This window comes from Coffea arabica, chromosome 5e, assembly GCF_036785885.1.
Source record: "Coffea arabica cultivar ET-39 chromosome 5e, Coffea Arabica ET-39 HiFi, whole genome shotgun sequence".
In the NCBI taxonomy this organism is placed as follows: Eukaryota; Viridiplantae; Streptophyta; class Magnoliopsida; order Gentianales; family Rubiaceae; genus Coffea; species Coffea arabica.
Window position 1 is genome coordinate 1993808 of NC_092318.1, and position 19207 is coordinate 2013014.

General features: G+C 40.2%; 3 protein-coding genes across 4 annotated transcripts; 2 read left to right on the plus strand and 1 right to left on the minus strand.

The window, feature by feature from the left end:
• Positions 1 to 3445: 3445 nt before the first annotated feature.
• Positions 3446 to 7069, plus strand: LOC140006380 (uncharacterized). The gene is made up of 2 exons (XM_072048191.1): positions 3446 to 3961; positions 4091 to 7069. The coding sequence occupies exons 1-2, from the start codon at positions 3446 to 3448 to the stop codon at positions 7067 to 7069; spliced, it is 3495 nt and encodes a 1164-aa protein (XP_071904292.1).
• A 699-nt stretch (positions 7070 to 7768) lies between these two features.
• LOC140006381 (uncharacterized) lies at positions 7769 to 8356 on the plus strand. The gene has a single exon (XM_072048192.1). The coding sequence runs from the start codon at positions 7769 to 7771 to the stop codon at positions 8354 to 8356; it is 588 nt and encodes a 195-aa protein (XP_071904293.1).
• Positions 8357 to 8761: 405 nt separating this feature from the next.
• LOC140006418 (uncharacterized) lies at positions 8762 to 14270 on the minus strand. Of its 2 annotated transcripts, none has more exons than XM_072048267.1 (6): positions 13904 to 14270; positions 13080 to 13219; positions 12677 to 12921; positions 12049 to 12117; positions 9760 to 11978; positions 8762 to 9694 (listed from the first exon to the last, which is right to left on the minus strand). In XM_072048267.1, exons 5-6 carry the CDS (start codon positions 11971 to 11973, stop codon positions 9242 to 9244), a joined length of 2667 nt encoding a protein of 888 aa, XP_071904368.1. In that variant the 5' UTR covers positions 11974 to 11978; positions 12049 to 12117; positions 12677 to 12921; positions 13080 to 13219; positions 13904 to 14270; the 3' UTR covers positions 8762 to 9241. The 2 variants fall into 2 exon arrangements, with proteins under 2 accessions (XP_071904368.1, XP_071904369.1); XM_072048268.1 differs by having other exon boundaries at positions 9407 to 9606.
• Between the last annotated feature and the right edge of the window lie 4937 nt (positions 14271 to 19207).

Consider the following 19207-nt stretch of genomic DNA (forward strand, 5'->3'; position numbering starts at 1 on the left):
GATGATTCATCAAGCACTGGATCAGCCTCTTCACATGAAACTCTTCATTCAAGATTTTGTATTGAAGATTCTGCTGCTTCTTCTGCTGCAATGCCCGCCATGATGACAAATACTTTGAGTCTCGAAGAACAAGTTTCGAACATGTCCAAGATGATGGAAACCATGATGAAACACGTTAAGGACCAAGATGCTCTCATTGCTCAACTGCTCACCCAGAAAGATCATGCTCCTGAAGGAAGCCATGCGAATCGTAAGGAGCACCAAGAGCGTGAAAAAGGTAAAGACAAGGTGAAGGAAGTATATGTGACCGCCGATGGAGCTATTCCCGTGGAACAACTGAAGGAGCTTGTTGAAGGCGTGATCAAAGATAAAAAGGAGGGTGGTTCAAAGTCAAGCTTTACCTACTGCAAGCCTTACACTGCTAGAATTGACAACCTAGCAATGCCCGCTGGATATCAACCGCCTAAATTTCAACAGTTCGATGGAAAAGGCAGTCCAAAACAACATGTGGCCCATTTTGTCGAAACTTGCAATAACGCTGGAACCTATGGTGACCTGCTAGTCAAACAATTCGTCCGATCCTTGAAGGGCAACGCATTTGACTGGTACACTGATCTCACTCCGGGGTCCATCGACAATTGGGAACAACTGGTGATAAGTGACTAATTTACGTAATAATTGTATGACATTTTATATTATTTTTAGTCACTTTGGTTATATTATTGGAAGAATATGAATCATTTTGGCTATAATTGGTGAATAAATGTTTTTAAGTGATTAAATGAGGTTTTTATCACTTTTTACTTGGATTTTGTGTATTTTGACAGTTTTGACACATTTTCGTATTTCGGCTATAACTTGAGTTACAATGATCGGATTGGGATGATTCTTGAACCCATTTGAAGATAAGAGATAGATCTACAACTTTGGTGAAGACATCTAAATCCAGTTTGAAGGTTTTCCTGGTCAAAATGCCGAATTACAATAGCAAATTTCTACTGGTCGAAGCTGGAACAGGGCAATGAGCAGGCAAGGGTATTCCAGTCATATCTCAGCCTACACAGATCCAAATGAGGTGATTCTTGATGCATTAGAAAGATAACTCAAAAGGCTACAACTTTCGTGTTTTAGACATGAGCTGGTTCAGCCTCTAACATCAAGAAAAGATTGGTTGAAATTGGGCCAAAAACAGAGCAAGTGATCCACACTCGGATCCACTATTCATCCGAACGCTCGGTTGTTTCTGGGTTAGTGGATCCGAGGTACTGTAGCAGCTCGGATCACTGGTCAGAAAAGGCTGCTCTGTACGCGTAAAACTCAATTTCACCTCCACCAACTCACATTGGATGCTAGACATGTGAGAAACATTCCCAGCTGTAAAAGGGAGATGTAATCCTCATTTCTTGACCACCTTTCATCATTAAATAGCCAAATTCATTGCAAAAAAGGAGATGGGGAGTTCATAGCAGAAAAATAGAGAGACATACGGGAGAAGCTTGAAGTTGCAGAAATGTAGCTCTTTCATCTCTCTAGTGTTAGTTTAGCTTAGTATAGAGTAGTGTAGCTTTTCCATTCTTGTTTATTATCTAGATTAGGATGAAGATGGAGGATGAAGAAGGCAAGGAAGAAAGCTCATGTGACAAGGGTTGTATTCCTTCCAAACTCTTTATCTTTTGTATTTGATTCCAAGTTTAGTTAATATACAAGTTCTGGATTTTGTGTTCATTATGTGTTTCTAAAGTTTATACCTTGGGTTTGGTTGAACTTTCTATAATTGTTAGTGTTTATTATTTGGTTATTTGACTGCTATGATTTGAGCAAGTTATTTAGCACTTTAGCTCTTGAAATCATGATTAATCTGGTACCATTAATTGTGATTATCTAAGGTGTTGTTTCTGCAATGAAAATTGAGATTTAACACTAGTTCAAGAAGTGCTAAACATAGGGAGTACACTCACGAAAGTAGAGGTGCACTTATGTGGTTTTTAGTGATTCATTTCATGTAATTTCATTGAAGAAATGAACTTGTAGCTAATTTCATAACCATGAAAATAGGTATGGATTAGTTATGAGTATAATTGATTCACTACGAAAGTAGGATTCAAATGCATAAGGAAATTACACCATAATTAGCCTAGATGTAGTATTCAATGATCCAAATATAACACTTGCATGAGTAGTTAGGGATACCACAACCTAAGGAGCTTTCATTTGTTATTTTCTTGTATAATTTCAGTAGGCTTTAATTTGTTATAATTCATTGATAGTCTAAATAATAGAGAAGCTTTAGTAGTACCGGTAATTGCAATCTTCCTTGTGGGATCGACCCTTAATACCCTATACTCGCTCACGATTCGTATACTTGCGATAAATCGCGTGTGGGGTATTTAGGAGTTTATAAATGTAAAACTTGATTAGGATGAGCTTAATTGTATATGTATACTCCGCGCACGTCAACTGGAACAAGAGTTTTTAAATCGCTTCTATAGCACTAGAAGAACTGTTAGTATGCTGGAGTTGACTAACACTCGTCAATGGAAGGATGAACCTGTGGTCAACTACATCGATAGGTGGAGAAGTCTGAGTCTCAACTGCAAGGATAGACTGTCTGAGCCCTCTGCCATAGAGATGTGCATCCGAGGAATGCATTGGAGCCTGAGCTATATTCTACAAGGTATACGCCCAAATACATTTGAAGAATTAGCTACTCGCGCTCATGATATGGAGTTAAGCATCACGGCCAATGCAACTGATGGGCTTCCTATTCAAGCTCCGCGAGTGCAGCCGCCTCGTCAAAGCAATGAAAGGCAAGAAAATAAAAAAGAGGGCAAGCCTTCTTCAAAATTCAGTAATAAGGAGTCCATGGCAATAAACACAGCCCCCATGAAAATTGCTACCAAGGTGAGTCGAAAAATCACCGAAAAAGTAGACTCTTTTCAAAATAGGTCGGCAAGAAGACCCACGTTAAAAGAGATGCAAGAAAAAGAATACCCATTTCTTGAATCTGATTTACAAGGGATGTTTGATGACCTTTTCAAGGAGAAACTCCTTGAACTTCCTGAAATGAAGCGCCCAGAGGAAGCCGATCAAGTCAATGATCCGAATTATTGCTGTTATCACCGCTTGATTGGTCACCCTCTCACTAAATGCTTTGTCTTTAAAGACAAAATTATGGAATTGGCACGTCAAGGAAAGATCCTTCTCGAGGAAGATAAAGCATCGGCAAACCAAACAACAATAATGTTTGGGTCTGTGTGTTGTCCGATAGAAATTCTAAACAACAAGCAGTGCTTCGCCCAAGGAGGTTGAAAAATCGTCAATTGAAAATGTTATTGAAGATGACAACGAAGGATGGACTTTAGTCACTCGAAAGAGGACTTGCAAGCCAAAAACAAAGAAGTATATCTTTTCGAAAAGCATTCATTCGACAAAGCCGAAAGTGACGATGAAACGACGAAATGCGACAAAGAAACAGAAGGGAGTCGCCACAACACCAATTTCGTCAGATTTTCAGCTTCTTCAAGAGGTTCGACAGCCCGTGACATTAAGAGAATTTATACCCAAAGGGTATTTAAGTGACGATACTGATAATTCCACTTCTTGTAATGTCGTCAAAGCCGAAAATTCTCAAGTCACACAAATTGGCACTGAATTTGAGAAAAAGCTCAAAATCGATGATAAACCACCGGTGGATTGTGCAACGACCATCATTTTTTATGATGACGATTTAACTGTTGAGTTCAAGACCCACAATCGACCTTTGTTTGTTAGTGCATATGTTCGAGAACAAAAGATGAATCGGATACTCATTGATGGGGGATCTGCCGTCAATATCATGTCCGTACGTGCTATGAAAGAGTTAGGAATCTCAAGTGATGAACTCTCCCAGAGCCGCCTCATGATCCAAGGATTTAACCAAGGGGGGCAAAGAGCAATTGGCCTCATAAGGCTTGAATTGCTCGTTGGTGAGCTGTCTTCAAGTGCGTTATTTCATATCATTGAAGCCAAAACCTCTTATAACATGCTCTTGGGAAGGCCCTGGATTCACGAGAATGAAATTATACCATCTACTCTGCATCAATGTTTCAAGTATTGTCGAGACGGTATTGTTAAGAAAGTCACTGCGGACGACAAACCGTTCACGGAAGCCGAAACTCACTTTGCCGATGCCAAATTTTATCTTCACAAAGAAGCAAAAAGAAAGGAATCGGTAAGGGAAGAAAGTCAAGATTCCAAAGTACCCATTTTGCGGTATACTCCAAGATCAAAAAGAGAAGAAGGTCAGTCTTCTTTTATCAGAAATGACACATTAAATGTTCCGCTCACCAAGATAGAGCCTGTCAAAATTGAGAAGGAGAGCTTGCAAGGATTTGTCCGTCCCAAAGAAGAACCGGCAGTGGAACATTACTCGCTACCAACAAATCGGACTCAAGAAGATTTTGATCCAAACGCCTATAGACTTCTTGCTAAGGCGGGTTATAACCCAAATGAGAAGAATACATTGGGCAAACTCCCTCCTGAGGTGATTGGCGAGAAGACTCATGGATTAACACCTACGCAGAAAATGTTGAAAGGAAAAGGCTATAATGTTGAAAGTTCATCGATGGGTCTGGGTTATCAACCACCTTCTCCAGTGCGTATAATGATCAAAAGAGCAAGTTGTAATTACGTGAGCGAAGAAATAGAGGTCACAAGCCGAAAGAAATCTGTGTTCGATAGGTTGGGAAATAAGTCAAAGCGTACTTCTGTGTTTGACAGACTTGGCCCGCAGCCGAAAAATCTGAAGTCGCCCGTCTATGAGAGATTAGGCAGTAAGAAACAAGAGTACCAAGTTGCCAGGGAAGAAAGTCTTACTCCAATAAAGAAGAACAGACCAAGAAAGCGAGTCTCCAATTTCTTCATGCACTATGGAGACTTATTCAATGTAAGAATTGAAACCATTTTTGAAGAACAGGGTCAAAAAAGTACGGCTTCCTGTCACCATATTACGATCAGTGATCCCGAAGAAGAAGAAGAAGATGCGGATGACGCTCCCCCTGAACTTGAACAAGGGGTAAAAAATACAGTCGATGAGCTAAAAGAGATTAACCTTGGCACAAGCGACGATCCTCGCCCAATTTACATAAGCTCTTGTATGACTCCTGAAGAAGAAAAAGAGTATGTTGAGTTGCTGCTCGAGTTCAGGGACGTCTTTGCCTGGAATTACTCAGAAATGCCTGGTTTGGATCCAAGGGTCGCCGTTCATAATTTGTCTGTCAAGCGAGGAACAAAACCTGTCAAGCAGACGCAAAGGCGCTTTCGACCCGAATTGATTCCTCTGATAGAAAATGAGATAAATCGATTGATTGAAGCCGGATTCATACGAGAAGTAAAATATCCAACATGGATTTCAAGCATCGTCCCTATAAGGAAAAAGAATGGGCAAATCCGAGTTTGTGTTGACTTTCGAGACTTAAACGAGGCTTGCCCCAAAGATGATTTTCCTCTCCCCATCACAGAATTGACGGTAGATGCTACAACTGGGCATGAAGCACTATCTTTTCTTGATGGATCATCTGGCTACAATCAAATACGCATGGCGCCCGAGGATGAGGAGCTCACTGCCTTCCGCACCCCTAAGGGAATTTATTGCTATAAAGTGATGCCATTTGGCTTGAAAAATGCTGGAGCGACATATCAAAGGGCAATGCAAAGAATTTTTGATGATATGCTCCATAAAAATGTGGAGTGCTACGTTGATGACCTTGTGGTGAAATCCAAGAAGCGAGAGGATCATATCCAAGATCTTCGAAGAGTTTTTCAACGCCTTCGGAGATACCAACTGAAGATGAATCCTTTGAAGTGTGCATTCGGAGTCACTTCTGGCAAGTTTCTCGGTTTCATCGTTCATCAACGGGGAATAGAGGTCGATCGATCTAAAATCGATGCCATTGTGAACATACCTGAACCGAGGAACATTCATGAATTGAAAAGCCTTCAAGGGAAGTTGGCATATATTCGGAAGTTTATCTCTAATTTGGCCGGGCGATGCCAACCCTTTAGTAGACTGATGAAGAAAGGGGTACCCTTCGAGTGGGATGAATCGTGTAGGAATGCTTTTACAAGCATCAAGGCGTATCTCATGAATCCCCCAGTGTTGGCTGCGCCCATTCCAGGAAAATCATTGATTCTCTATATTTCCGCTCAAGAACGGTCGGTTGGGGCCTTACTCGCTCAAGAAAATGATGAAGGTAAGGAGAATGTGCTGTATTACTTGAGCCGGATGATGACATCAAATGAGTTGAACTACTCACCCATCGAGAAGTTGTGTTTGGCACTTATATTTGTCATTCAGAAGTTGAAACATTACTTTCAAGCGCACACTATTCGACTCATATCTAAGTCTAATCCCATTAAATATGTCATGGCAAAACCTGTACTGTCTGATCGACTCGCCAGATGGTACCTTCAGTTTCAACAGTTTGAAATTATTTACGTACCTGCGAAGGCTGTCAAAGGACAAATATTGGCAGACTTTTTAGCCGATCATCCCCTACCTGCCGAGTGGGAGTTGACTGATGAACTTCCCGATGAAGAAGTGTTTGTGGTGGAATCGTCGTGGTCAATGTATTTCGATGGAGCTGCTCACCGTGATGGAGCTGGTGCGGGAGTTGTCTTCTATACTCCTGAAGCAGATATATTGCCATACTCTTTCACTTTAACACGTCGGTGTTCCAACAATGTGGCTGAATATCAGGCGTTGATTCTCGGTCTTGAAACGGCTGTAGACATGAAGCAGTTGCATCTTAGAGTCTATGGTGATTCAAAATTGGTGGTAAATCAACTTCTTGGTGTTTATGATGTCAAGAAACCAGAATTGATCCCATATTATAAGTATGCAAGGCAACTCATGGGATATTTAGGTAATGTCACTATAGAACATATCCCAAGAAATTTCAACCAACAAGCTGATTCTTTGGCAAGGGTGGCGTCCATGATCACTCTACCTTCTCATCGAAATCAAATTTCAATATGTCAAAATTGGGTCATACCTCCGATGTTTGATGAAAATGACGATGGTGAGGAATAAAATACTTATCATATTTTTGTCCATGAGATCGAAAAGGAGGATTGGCGTCATCTCATAGTGGATTACCTTAGTCATGGGAAGTTACCAGAAGATCCCAAGAAAAGGGTTGATATACGTCGTCGAGCGCCACGTTTCATTTACTACAAAGGGACGCTTTACCGAAGATCTTTCGATGGGGTGTTTCTACGATGTCTTGGAGAAGATGAGGCCATGCAAGTAATGGAAGAGGCTCATTCTGGGATATGTGGTGCTCACCAATCTGGCCCGAAATTACACTTCCGCATTAAAAGAATGGGATACTACTGGCCAACAATGGTGAAGGACTGTATCGATTTTGCTAGAAAATGTCAAGCTTGTCAATTCCATGGCAATTTCATCCGTCAACCTCCTAAACCATTGCATCCAACTGTGGCGTCTTGGCCATTCGATGCCTGAGGTTTGGATATAGTTGGACCACATCCAAAATCTTCTGGCGGACACATTTTCATTTTGGCGGCGACAGATTACTTTTCGAAATGGGCTGAAGCGGTTCCTCTAAGAGAGGTCAAAAAGGAGAATGTAGTAGATTTCATTCGCTTGTACATCATTTATCGGTATGGGGTCCCGCGGTATATCATCACCGATAATGGTAAACCTTTTTGCAATGTAGCAATGAACAAATTTTGTGAAAAGTTTCATTTCAAACAATACAATTCGTCCATGTACTACGCTGCTGCAAACGGACTCGTTGAAGCATTCAACAAGACCTTATGTAATCTGTTGAAGAAAATCGTGGATAAATCGAAAAGGGATTGGCATCTTCGGATTGGAGAAGCGCTTTGGGCATACCGAACCACTTTTCGAACTCCCATACAAGCAACCCCATATGCGCTTGTTTACGGTGTTGAAGCTGTTCTTCCACTTGAGTGTCAAATACCTTCGCTAAGAATTGCAATTCAAGAAGGGCTCAGTGGAGAAGATAATGGTCGTCTTCGCCTCGAGGAATTAGAAGCACTCGACGAAAAGAGATTAGAAGCTCAGCAACGGATTGAGTGCTATCAGGCTCGCCTTTCAAAGGCATTTAATAAGCACGTTCGACCCCGCTCTTTCCAAATTGGAGAGTTAGTACTCGCCGTTCGGAGACCAATCATTCTCACTCATGGCGGACAAAGAAAGTTTACTCCTAAGTGGGATGGTCCATATGTCGTTCGAGAAGTATTTACAAATGGCTCATACAAGTTGGTTGCTGAAGATGGATTAAGGGTTGGCCCCATCAATGGCAAGTACCTAAAAAGGTACTATGCGTAATCGGAACCGCGCCATGCTCCTGGCCCGCATGAGCTAAAACTGTGGATGGCAACCACCAATGGTGTAGTATGTGGTAAAACTGCTGAAACACTCCACCAAATCTAAGGTGGTAAACAAATAGATACTCCTGGCCCGCATGAGGTTAAAATGCGAACGGAAGGAACTACGTGTGACTTGATTCCCTTGTTGGGATACGTAGGCAGCTTGGAGGGCATCCTCTAAGTTCAGTTACACCGCTCCAAATCAAATCCTTGTCCCTTACAAAAAAAAAATTAAATTAAATTAAATTAAAAAGAATTTTCTCTTTCCAAAAAAAAATATATATATATATAAAAAAAAATAAAATGCTCCATTTGAGTTCTTTTCTCTAAAAAAAAAAAAAACAACAACAACAACAACAAGAGATAAGAAATGAAAAGCATTTTATTATTCAAAAGAATAACTCATTACATAAAGAAAATGATAAAAGAATTCAAGAAAAAGAAGGACATGGTGGAAAGTTTAAATATCAAATTTGTATTCCACTACAGCTACTTTATATGATTCAAGTGCAAACTTCATGTCTTCAAGTTCCTTCATTGCGTCATCAGTCATGATGCTAGTATTTTCAATGGAAGATAGCTCATCATGCGCTTGGGTTATTTCAGCCTGGATCTCCTTGAAGGTCTCATGCTTTTGATCGATAGTCGAACTGATTTCCAGGCCTTGTTTCTCCAAACTGATGAGTTCCTGTTGCAGAACCTTCTTCCTGTCTTCAATGGACTGCAACTTTTCTTCAAGACTTTGCAAGTAACAAGTTAGTCCTTCTTCCTTTGCTTTAACTCTCTCGAGTTGGATGGTCGCGTTGGAAAGGAGTTCTGCATGTGTTTCTTTGCTCATCCTTTCTCACGATGAGGATGCCAGAACATAATATGCCTCCGCCTTGGCAAACAATTCCATCAAGTGATCTTTTAAAGGGAGACCATTGGTAGAATCCGTTCTTGTGATTTCCGTAATGATTTCCTCTGCACACTCTTTTAAAGAAGAGATCTGCTCAGTTGGAGAGTCAAGAATCTGTCCGCGAAAATCCATCCACAAACTCTGCAAGTACTTCCTTCGATGCGCCTGGATCAATTTTTGACCATGAAATTCTGAAACCAATGCTACCTTAGGTTTTTTTCGGATTTCGTGCAAATTAGTCAGCTCCTTCTTTGACAAAGCGCCTCCACTGGGGGCAAGTTGCTTTGGGATGTTGATAACGACTTCGTCACCTTTCTTGTTTGAAATTATAGCATCAGTCTCAAGTTCAAGTGGTGAATTGGTACCAACATCTTCTTGGTGGAATTCAAGAAGTGGGGGCTGAAAAAAAAAAAATGTTTTGACGGTTTAAAAAAAAAAAAAAAAAAAGAGGGAAATATGATTACCTTAAGTGGCGACACTCCAACCGACGGTGGTGAAAAGGAAATTTCCTCCAAATCAGAAGATGTCCTCTTCTTCGATCGGTTCCAATGACGGTCTTGGCTACTACTGCCGCTTGCCAACGAATGAGTTCCTCTTTGGGTAGATTCGATGCCCTGAGCTTGAGTCCCTTCTTGTCCTATAGCCTCGAGAGAATCACGATCGTCCATTGTTTCAATTTCGACATCTTCTTCTATGTGAGTCACTGATAAAGATTTTGAAACCTTGGGCGGCATCTTCTCTGAGGGAATCACTGGTTGCGCCTCTTTGATGACCTGTCGAGAGTCCTTGGAAGACTTATTTCTTGTAACAACGTTTTCCAAGGGGCTGCTAATGGTTTTGTTCTTCCGCAAGGTGGATGAGGTAAGACCCGTTACAATCTCTATGACTCCACTAGGATGCACTGACTCGTTGGCAGAGGTAACCTTACCCTTCTTCACTGATTGCTGAGGGATCTTAACGGTGAATTTTAAGGGAGTTGAAGAGACACTATTTGACCGAGTCGACCACCAGGCATCATAGTCTTTTGTGATCAATGGATGCTTCCTGTGCATGGGTATAGTCATCCGAGACCGCGTCTGCGTGCGAACTGAGGAATCCCATAGTTGAATAGCTTCACCTAGGGTATAAGTGTGAGTGATCTCTTTCAAGTTGTTGGGGATGTCCTGACAAAAACCGAATTGCCTGCTGAACCTGCAAGGATTATATTTTTCAGTAATGAAAGTATTGTCCTTACGTAGAGTTAAATGGCAAGAGCGTTGACTAATGAAGTAGCTCGTGAGTCTTGATGATAAGGATCCGTCATCGATCAACGCCTTTTCTTCATTTTCAGTCCAGCACAATTTAGGAAGCATCAAAGGATTCGTTTCTTTGAAAATTTCCTCAGCTTCCAATTGGCCATAAAATATTGCCATTTTCTCACCACTAAACCTTGTCATGCGCGCGTGATGGCTACTCACTTGATGATTTTCGTAGTATACATCGAAGTATTGACCAATCCAAGCATAGACGTAATGGATTGGAAAAGTTACCCCACATTCTCCAAGGTTAGGGGCGTGGACGACCTCCCTCAACCCATGATATATGCTCGCAAGGACGGGAATTGCAAGACAAAATCTTTTCCCTGTAGCCATTAAGCATGCAACCTTGAAGACACTTGGGCGAATACGGTCGACCTTTTTGCTTGGCAAAAGGAACTTGCAGATCCAACACGCTATGAATGCCGCAATATAGGTCTCCTTTCTTAGAGACCTTGGGATACCCAGGGTGTCAAAATGGACATTGAAGTCATTCGTATCGGCAAGGTCGTAAGGCTCCACGCTTCCAGAAGGGTTGTAAGTCATTTTTGGTTTAGATGTGGTCTTCCTTCTATTCGCTCTACTCGGAGGAGCCCTATACCTAGCCTCTCCTTTGAACCAGAAGCGAATCCAGTCCTTCATCCATACCCCTTGGTCATTCGTCCAGAGGTGGTAGTAAGCCGAAAAAATATGCCTGCAACTCTCAGGGAGAAGTGGCTTCCCTTCTTTGTCACGAGTAAGGAGCTCCCGCGCCGAAGGAACAACTTCATCAAAAAACGCGCCATCGATCGAAAGGCCACCAAGTCGATAAAGGTCCCAAAGTGTGATGGACAACTCCCCAACGGGCGTATGGAGTGTGTTCGTCGAGGGACACCAATATTTGAAGAAGGCTCGCAAGATATTTTCACAGCGGTCGTAGGAGTATCTCGACGCGTAGACGGCTTCAAATATCCCAGCGCGTGTGAGTATGTCTTTATGCCGTCCAAGCATGTCCTCAACCCACTCCCAATAATGGGAGGTAAAGCACGCCTCGCCGAAGAATGACGAAGGGGTTTTCCATGTAGCTTTGTCAACATTGAATCCCACGAACGGAAGAGTGAATTTGGCTATTTCTGGATCTCCATTGTGAAGAGACGAGTTTAGCACGACCACTTCTTCTTCCCTTGACGTAGTGGAGAAAGTCGACGGTGCCACCACTTCCTTAGTCCACTTGCTAGTCCAGTCTTCGAGATGAAAGCATCCTTCGAGGGGTATGAAGGATTCAGCGAGCGGGCCAATTGCGGGTTTGTAAACATGTAGTGACAAGCTCTTTGATTGCGTTCCTCCCCGTTCATCCGTCAGTGAAATATGCGGCACTGGCACGGCGTAGTCCTTAATTTGCATGATTGCTGGAATCTTGTAAAAGAAAATATTAGAGGATGCAGGAGCGTCGTGCAAGAAGTTTGGTAATTAAATTACCTAATTGGTTGCCTCTTCTCAAATCCCTGGAATTGTTTCGAACCCCTCTTCAAGCGCAGCTTGAGTTGTCTACAAAGAGGCAAGTTGACAAAGTTTAGATCAAAATCATGTATAGTGATATTTGGGGGGGCAAAAAAAAAAAAAAAAATTTTAAGGTCAGAGTTCTAGCAAAAAGAGGGGAAATTCTTGCCCAAATATCATATTTGGTGTTGTCCTAATAGATTAGCAAAAAAAAAAAAAAAAAAAAAATAATTTTTAGTGTTAAGAAAAGGGGGTACAAAAATTGAGACTAAATTCTCAGCCTTGAGGGATAACTCAAATATCATGCTTGGCATTATTTTAGTAGATAAATCACAAAGGGCCAAACTGTCTTGGAGATACAAGTCAAAAGCACACGTGGAGTAGACAAATAAATTCCAAGTGCTGATCATGTCCAAAGCGTCAAACAATGAAGCGTGCAAGAGCCTTGACCGAGGCTATTTATTGACAAGTATGACCAAAGCTATTTAGTGACTAAAGCATCCAATGATGAAACCTGCAAAAGCCTTGACCGAAACCAATTCTTGGCATGCAAAAATCTTGAAACAATTAAATGCTGCAAGGAGGAAACAAAAAGGGCTTCAAGTACCTGGCAGGCGGAAAAATATTGGAGTGCAACCAGCGGAGGATGATCAACTCTCGCGGCAGCGGCTTGCGCAACGGCTTTAGGTCAGTACGATGGAGGCAGTTTACAAGTAACAAGCATCAATCTGGTGGCACCAGCGACCGTAGCAGTTCTAGGCAGCAGCTCTCGAATCGCCAACCACAAGAAAGCGCTGGTAGCAGCGACAAGGCAACTCGGCAGTAGCGGGAAGTGATTATTGCTGTCTCTGGCTTCTCACAAGTGAACGCACGGGTATAATCTTGGTTATTTACACTAGTAGCATTGTGATTAGGTCCGAGAGACAGTAGTATAAAAAAAAGGAAGGGAGAGTTTTAGACTCTAGCAAAAGAAAAAAAATCCACTCGTAGCTTGGAGAAGTAATGCGTACCTCCAAATAATTTAAGAGTAGCTCGGCAAAGGTGATGACCAACTCCAGTTTGTTTCTATCAGTTGAAAGACAGTTGAGTAGAGCGAACGGCAAATAATAAGCGGTGGTGATGGCAACAAAGCAATTCCCAGTAGCGGCAGCTGGATGATGGCAAGTAAGAAGAAAGGAACAAAGCTTGGTTTAAAAGCTTTCAGTGAAGAATTCCCGGCTTCGGTCCTGACTATTTATAATAGGTAGAGTTAAGCTCTTTAATGCAAGGAACCGTAAGATGACTTTGAGATTGATTACAAGTCCAACGTGAGTCTGGCTTCGGGACCTTCCTGATTGGTCAATTAAGATTGGAGTGTGCATATCCTGCGGACTCCTAATTTATTCCAGTTACTAATGGATATACTGATTGCCATCCGAAACCGAAATTAGTTCATCAAAGTCTTTGGGTTTGCGTGGATATCAGCGGAATTTGTAATGGCAAGTCACCGTGGAGTTTTGATCCGATATGGAGTTTTAATATATGTCGGGTGCTCAAATTACTTTCAGGTCCTGCGCACATGAGTTTAAGGTCCATTATGATTCTAACATCAGTTTGGCTTCAGGACTTCATGCTCGGTTAATTAGATTTTGTTATACGTGGTTTGTAGAATTCTAACGAATCTCAAATTCTACTTGGGATTCTCCGATGGCAACTAGTTTCTGGTTCAGCTTGGGAATATTAAACACATGGCTGGGGCGGTGGATATGAGGCTAAAGAGAGTCAATTGATCTTTTAAAAAATTGGAGGGCTTGCCCTTATAACATTCAATCCGAGTTAAAAGGAAAAAAAAAACCTGCTCACGAAGTCTTTTAAGTCTTGGGAGATTGCTTCCGCGATGGGCTCCATCGCAGTCGATTTCGAACTTCTAGATCGCTTGGACTTTGAAACCAACAAGGGAATGAAAGCTGTTAATTCGGGTGTCCTAGTCATATTAGATGAATCCTTGAAGAGTTGCCGCCCAAGTCCCCGAGGCCGACAAGGAGAAGTGGTCTTGGGGTTTGGATCTGTGGAGTGACGTGGGTGATTGATAAGCAAAATGCGTGGGAGATCAATTGGGTTCCTGTGATTTCATTTTTAGAGCACCTTGCACGTAGGTGATTGGGCAAATGGATATGAAGTCATTCGGCCTTGAAAATTGAAACCAGCAGAATTTGTTTAATGATACATCTAGCGGTGGACTTGAAACTTTAGATTGGTATGTTTTGGTCCTGGATTGATATCACCGAATTTTGCATGTATTGGTGGCACCCCACGTGGTCTTCTCATGACCAATTCAAAAGCTAAGATATTGCAAAGCTTTAAGTCCATTGACGGACTCTACTATAAGACTTCAAATTGGAGTAATCCGGCCTCGGGACTTGCTTAGTCATCATCAACATCAAGTGCTAATTGGAACCCAAATGTTACTTGGAACTGGCCTCGGGAGCTTGTTATCAATTGAGAGCTATGGCTAGGAACTTCATACGTTTGTGGATTTGAATTGGAGGTTAATGTTGTCCTGCTCCTAGGACAATCGAATTAAGTTGGAAAAAATTGTCGAAGCTCGTTCGCTCAAATCCCGCTTTAATTTTATTCACGAACGAGTTTCGAGGGGGCATTTGTAGACAATGAAATTTTAATTAAATTCTAAAAATTACCATTGGTCTATTAAATATTTTCATCCAATCGGATATTGCCATATATCATGTACACTTGAAAAGTTTGGTTATTAAATAGCCAATTATATTCCTCCACGTGTCAAGGTGAGGTGTTCCAAATCAATTCAAATTGCAGGGGTATCTCCACCAACCAAATCACATCATATCACATGTTTATCGGATAAATATCTAAATATTTATTTCTTATTAAAGGGATAATATTTAGAGTTGTTTTATCCAAATATATCTCTTATATACTGCAATGGCCTGACCAGTCAAACGGCGCCACGTCACGTGTCCCCACGGGTTTGGCCAATCAAGGGATTACTTATCTCTTTATTAATAAATATAAAATGAAGAGATAATATTTGGCTAGCACAGTCCTAATATGACTGCACATCTTGCAAGACAAGTAAGTGGTATGCAGGTCTTCAACCTCTACCCCTTGCCACAGCTATAAATAGGGGTCTTTCAACCAAATCAAAGACACACACAAAAAAAATACACAGAGGGACTTCAAAGAGCATCATATACGCTCAAAGCATTGAAGCTCCAAGCTACAAAGGTTCGGCTCTTCAAGCTCTCCAAGTCTCCCAGATATCAAGACTTGAGTCTTCAAATATCTTCTAAAGTTCTTCAAATCTTCTATATCAAGATTTGAAGGAATCGGTGGTGGATCCAAGAACAAGCTGCGAAGCCCTTGGATTGGTGTTCGAGGAGAAGAATCGAGGGAAACTCTCCACAAGTTCGAGAAAACCCCAGAGATTGTACCTATATACTTTTCTAAATTTATATATCATATATTTGTCGTGTATTTTTCTTGTCGTTTTGCAGACTTGAAATTTTATCGCGTACAAATTTTTCTATGAACACATTTTTTAATTATCTTTTTATCTTACATATATCAAATCGCTACAATATTTTTTTATAAAAAAAAATCCAGAAAAATACAATCCAAACAACCAAACATATACAAGATAAATCCCCTTGTCATCGCATAAGCTCGGTTATCATGTGGAATTTTCATGATAATGAAATGCTCATGTAGATTATCAACCTTGATTTAACCATCACTATCCATCTCTGGCACATATCCAAATATTTTCATTAGATAGTCGTAGTCATCAGAAATTGTAGTGTCATAGGAAATATTCTTACTATCCACAGTCAGGCTCGTCATCACCATGAAATCTAATGGAATTATTGTCATCTTGTCAAAGGTAAAATGAAATATATCTGTAGAGTCCTATCTCCTCTTTGCCAGTATATAAAATAGTTTAGGTTCCACTTTAATCAACGGAATTTGCATTGACAAATGTTTTGAATCTTGCGGACTTTACTAACTCTACAACAGCAAACAACCGTCGCCGCTACCAAGTCACTACGTCAAGAAGTTCTTTTTGAGCGTGGATTGCATATATTCACCTTACAAAAGAGCACAAATTCAAATAGATAACTGAGTAGAAAGACTAATTTAAATTTATTTTAACAAAATTTTTATATGAAAACAAAAGAGCCAATAAGATGTTGCTCATATCACCTAGACAAGTGCATAACCAAAAACTGTATTTCTACATGCTTTTTCCTTTAACTAGGGGGTGTGCACTGCGTTGTGCGCAGTGGTATATATGCCAGTTAATATTTAGTTAGTAATGTCGGTGAAAATGAAAATTAGTGAAATACTAAGCAGAGTAAATTAATTTAACAGTCATGCAAAACCATGTAAAACCTACAATTGGCAAGGGTAGTCTTAACACAAGCTAGGATACTACAGAATAATAAGAATTATTTGTGATTACATCTGTAACAGACCTTATTTGGGAAGCAACAATATGCATTGGCAAGTAGAAGACAAAAATGGAAATCCTATCCCTTACAATGTTTGGTAGTGAACAAAACTGAAATATGATCATCAACTATCACTAAGAAGCTCTATTTTGGTGGCTTTGAGCTCAAAACTACCACAAAGAAGATTGAGATCTACTTCATGCACAATGAATTAGCAGTCAAAGGTATTTCAAAACATGCGAGAAAAAAAAATGATTTTAGTGAAGAAGTCTTGGGCTGGCAAAAAAAAGGCACAAATAAGCAGCAAGGATTAGTTTTTCATCGAGTAATTTGTGCAACCACAAACTGAAATAACTCTTGCAATACCCCTTCCAATTTCGTCATATTCGGTAGCAACCAATTTAACAAATACCATATATTTTTTATTTAACCCCAAAAGTGTGTGTACTTTTTAAACCCCTATATGTACACACAAAAGTTTATTTCTACTTTTTTCGCTTAAAAGAAAACATTTAGACAAAACATTCTAAAACATACCAGACAAAAAATTGGGCAGATGAAGAAAAAAAGTGTAAAAGTAGGTGCATTTCAGTCCAGTGGATAGAAAAATGAAAAATAGGAAGAAAGAGGAGAAGGAAAATTACCTTAAGACCAAGTGCAGTGCGGTGGGAGGAAGAGAATTGAGCCAGGAATTGTTGTCTGTGAAATGAGTCTCTTAAACAGTTGGAAAGAGAAGAAATTTATGAATTGGGTTGCAAAGTGATTGACAAAGGTGCAGCGTGGTATAGGAGACAGCTAAGATAGTCTGGACAATGAATTTTTCGTGCAAGGATTTTACTATGAGTCACGAGTGCTTCGTAACCATATAGCTAAAAGGTGTCGTGCCTAGAAATGTTTTATACAAATAAAGTGGGTACTGTCAAGTTTTATAGGAAGGGAGTCGTATATTGGGAACGGCTAAATAATAGACCACTGGTGTTGTGTTTTGCATAGGGTTTGCACAGGTGATTTCTTTAAATAGCTAGTTTCTGTATTAAATTTTTTATGTATATATTCTTTTGCTAATCATATATTTTATGGGAGCGTGAACTGTTGTTAATATAATGCATCCTGGATGAAGAGAATTATTGCATAATACATTAGATTTGTTGTGTAGTAGCTGTTTCGGATTAAACGAGTACAATCGGAAAAGATTTTCAAGAGGAAATGGAAACAATAGAATGCTGCACGGACAAACAGTTGATTATGTGTTCAGGAAACTAAACATCAAAAATTAAACAGCTTCTTCTGACTTTAAGCAAAAATATTTCCTGTTGGTTGTGTCTTGCATAGAAGAAAAAGTTGTACATTTAACCTATGACATTGGGCACTCCTACAGGCAAATGAGTTTGGAGTTCTTTAGATAAAACAAATATAGAACATAGGCGGATACAAAAGAAGGATAAAAGAGTTTTTGCAAGTGGACTCATCAAACTGGTAGTGTTGTCTCAAATTCATATGATTGAAGCACCATTCTTGTGTCTTCTGCAGTGTATTTTTTGCTGCTGTTTTCAGCACAGATGATGACTTGATAGTTGAGCATTGCTGTTGGAAGGAAGAATAAGATTTCATTTCATTTTGCATGAATTTGGTCCAAAAATTCCATCCAACCTTTCGTAAGACAGTTGTTAATGCATTGTAGCTGAGCATGAATTTTTTGCCGATGTAGATGAATGACTAAAGTGCGGTTCTTTTGCTGATCTGGCGTGCTGATTTTAAAGGGCAGCTTCTGTGAAAATATACTATAGGTTAGGCTCTTTGGATAATAATTTATGATAGCAACAATATAAAATTAAAGATACCAGTTGAAGAGCATCTTCAAGAGTGACGCGATGGAAAAATGCTGGAAAAGTTAAATCCTATGCGAAGCTATCTGATAAGCCGGTGATAACTTGTTGATAAACACAGGTAGTCTTATTAAAGTGCATTTGTGCGAATGGATCTGACTGTGGTTTGTGTGTTAGCTGTGTAGTCCAGGGAAATGTTTGCTGTTGACAGTTTTTTGTAAAGATGGTTATGTTGAACTACATGTTTCCTAAATGTTTAAACAGAACGATATCACCTGTGCTAAGCTTATGGTCTGTTGCAAAGTCATTCCAGCCTTGATCAAATTGAAAATTTGTTAAGGTGATCAACCAATATGCATCTCTTGCTTTGACAGTCAGGAATAGCTGTCTGCACTGTCATATCATTGGAATAAGGCCATCTGGAACATGCTGTCGAATTAACAATATCTTTAGTTATGGTTGTTAGAATTTTCTGTGTAGAAAAAAGGCGATTAGCATGCATCAAAGAAGTACCAGTCTTTTATTTTTTGTAAAACAAATCGTAAAATAGAATGGTTGTGGCCCATAGACATTAGGATTAACCTCAGGAAGAGCAGTATCTGGAATAAGAATAATTGAAATAGCAGTTAGTCAGAAAACAGCATTTTTGTAATACAAGGATGAAATGATGTGAATTTACAATTACCTGGTGGATATGGAGAAACAAACATTAGGACACGTTGTAACCACTTAGGAATGGAAATAGTATTCTTAAGTTCAAGAATTCCAACGTCTTCAATCAAGGCCGAATATTGTTGAATGAATGCATCATCATATTTATAGGTATAATGTTTGGGATCTCGCTGT

Excerpts from the sequence above, each read along its gene's own strand:
- LOC140006380 (XM_072048191.1), top strand. The coding sequence starts at position 3,446 with ATGAAACGACGAAATGCGACAAAGAAACAGAAGGGAGTCGCCACAACA. Across the intron at positions 3,962-4,090 it reads TCATAAGGCTTGAATTGCTC|TATTGTCGAGACGGTATTGT; the intron begins GTTGGTGAGCTG and ends CAATGTTTCAAG.
- LOC140006418 (XM_072048267.1), bottom strand. The coding sequence starts at position 11,973 with ATGCAAATTAAGGACTACGCCGTGCCAGTGCCGCATATTTCACTGACG. Across the intron at positions 9,695-9,759 it reads TTGGAGTGTCGCCACTTAAG|CCCCCACTTCTTGAATTCCA; the intron begins GTAATCATATTT and ends TTTTTTTTTCAG.
- LOC140006381 (XM_072048192.1), top strand. The coding sequence starts at position 7,769 with ATGTACTACGCTGCTGCAAACGGACTCGTTGAAGCATTCAACAAGACC.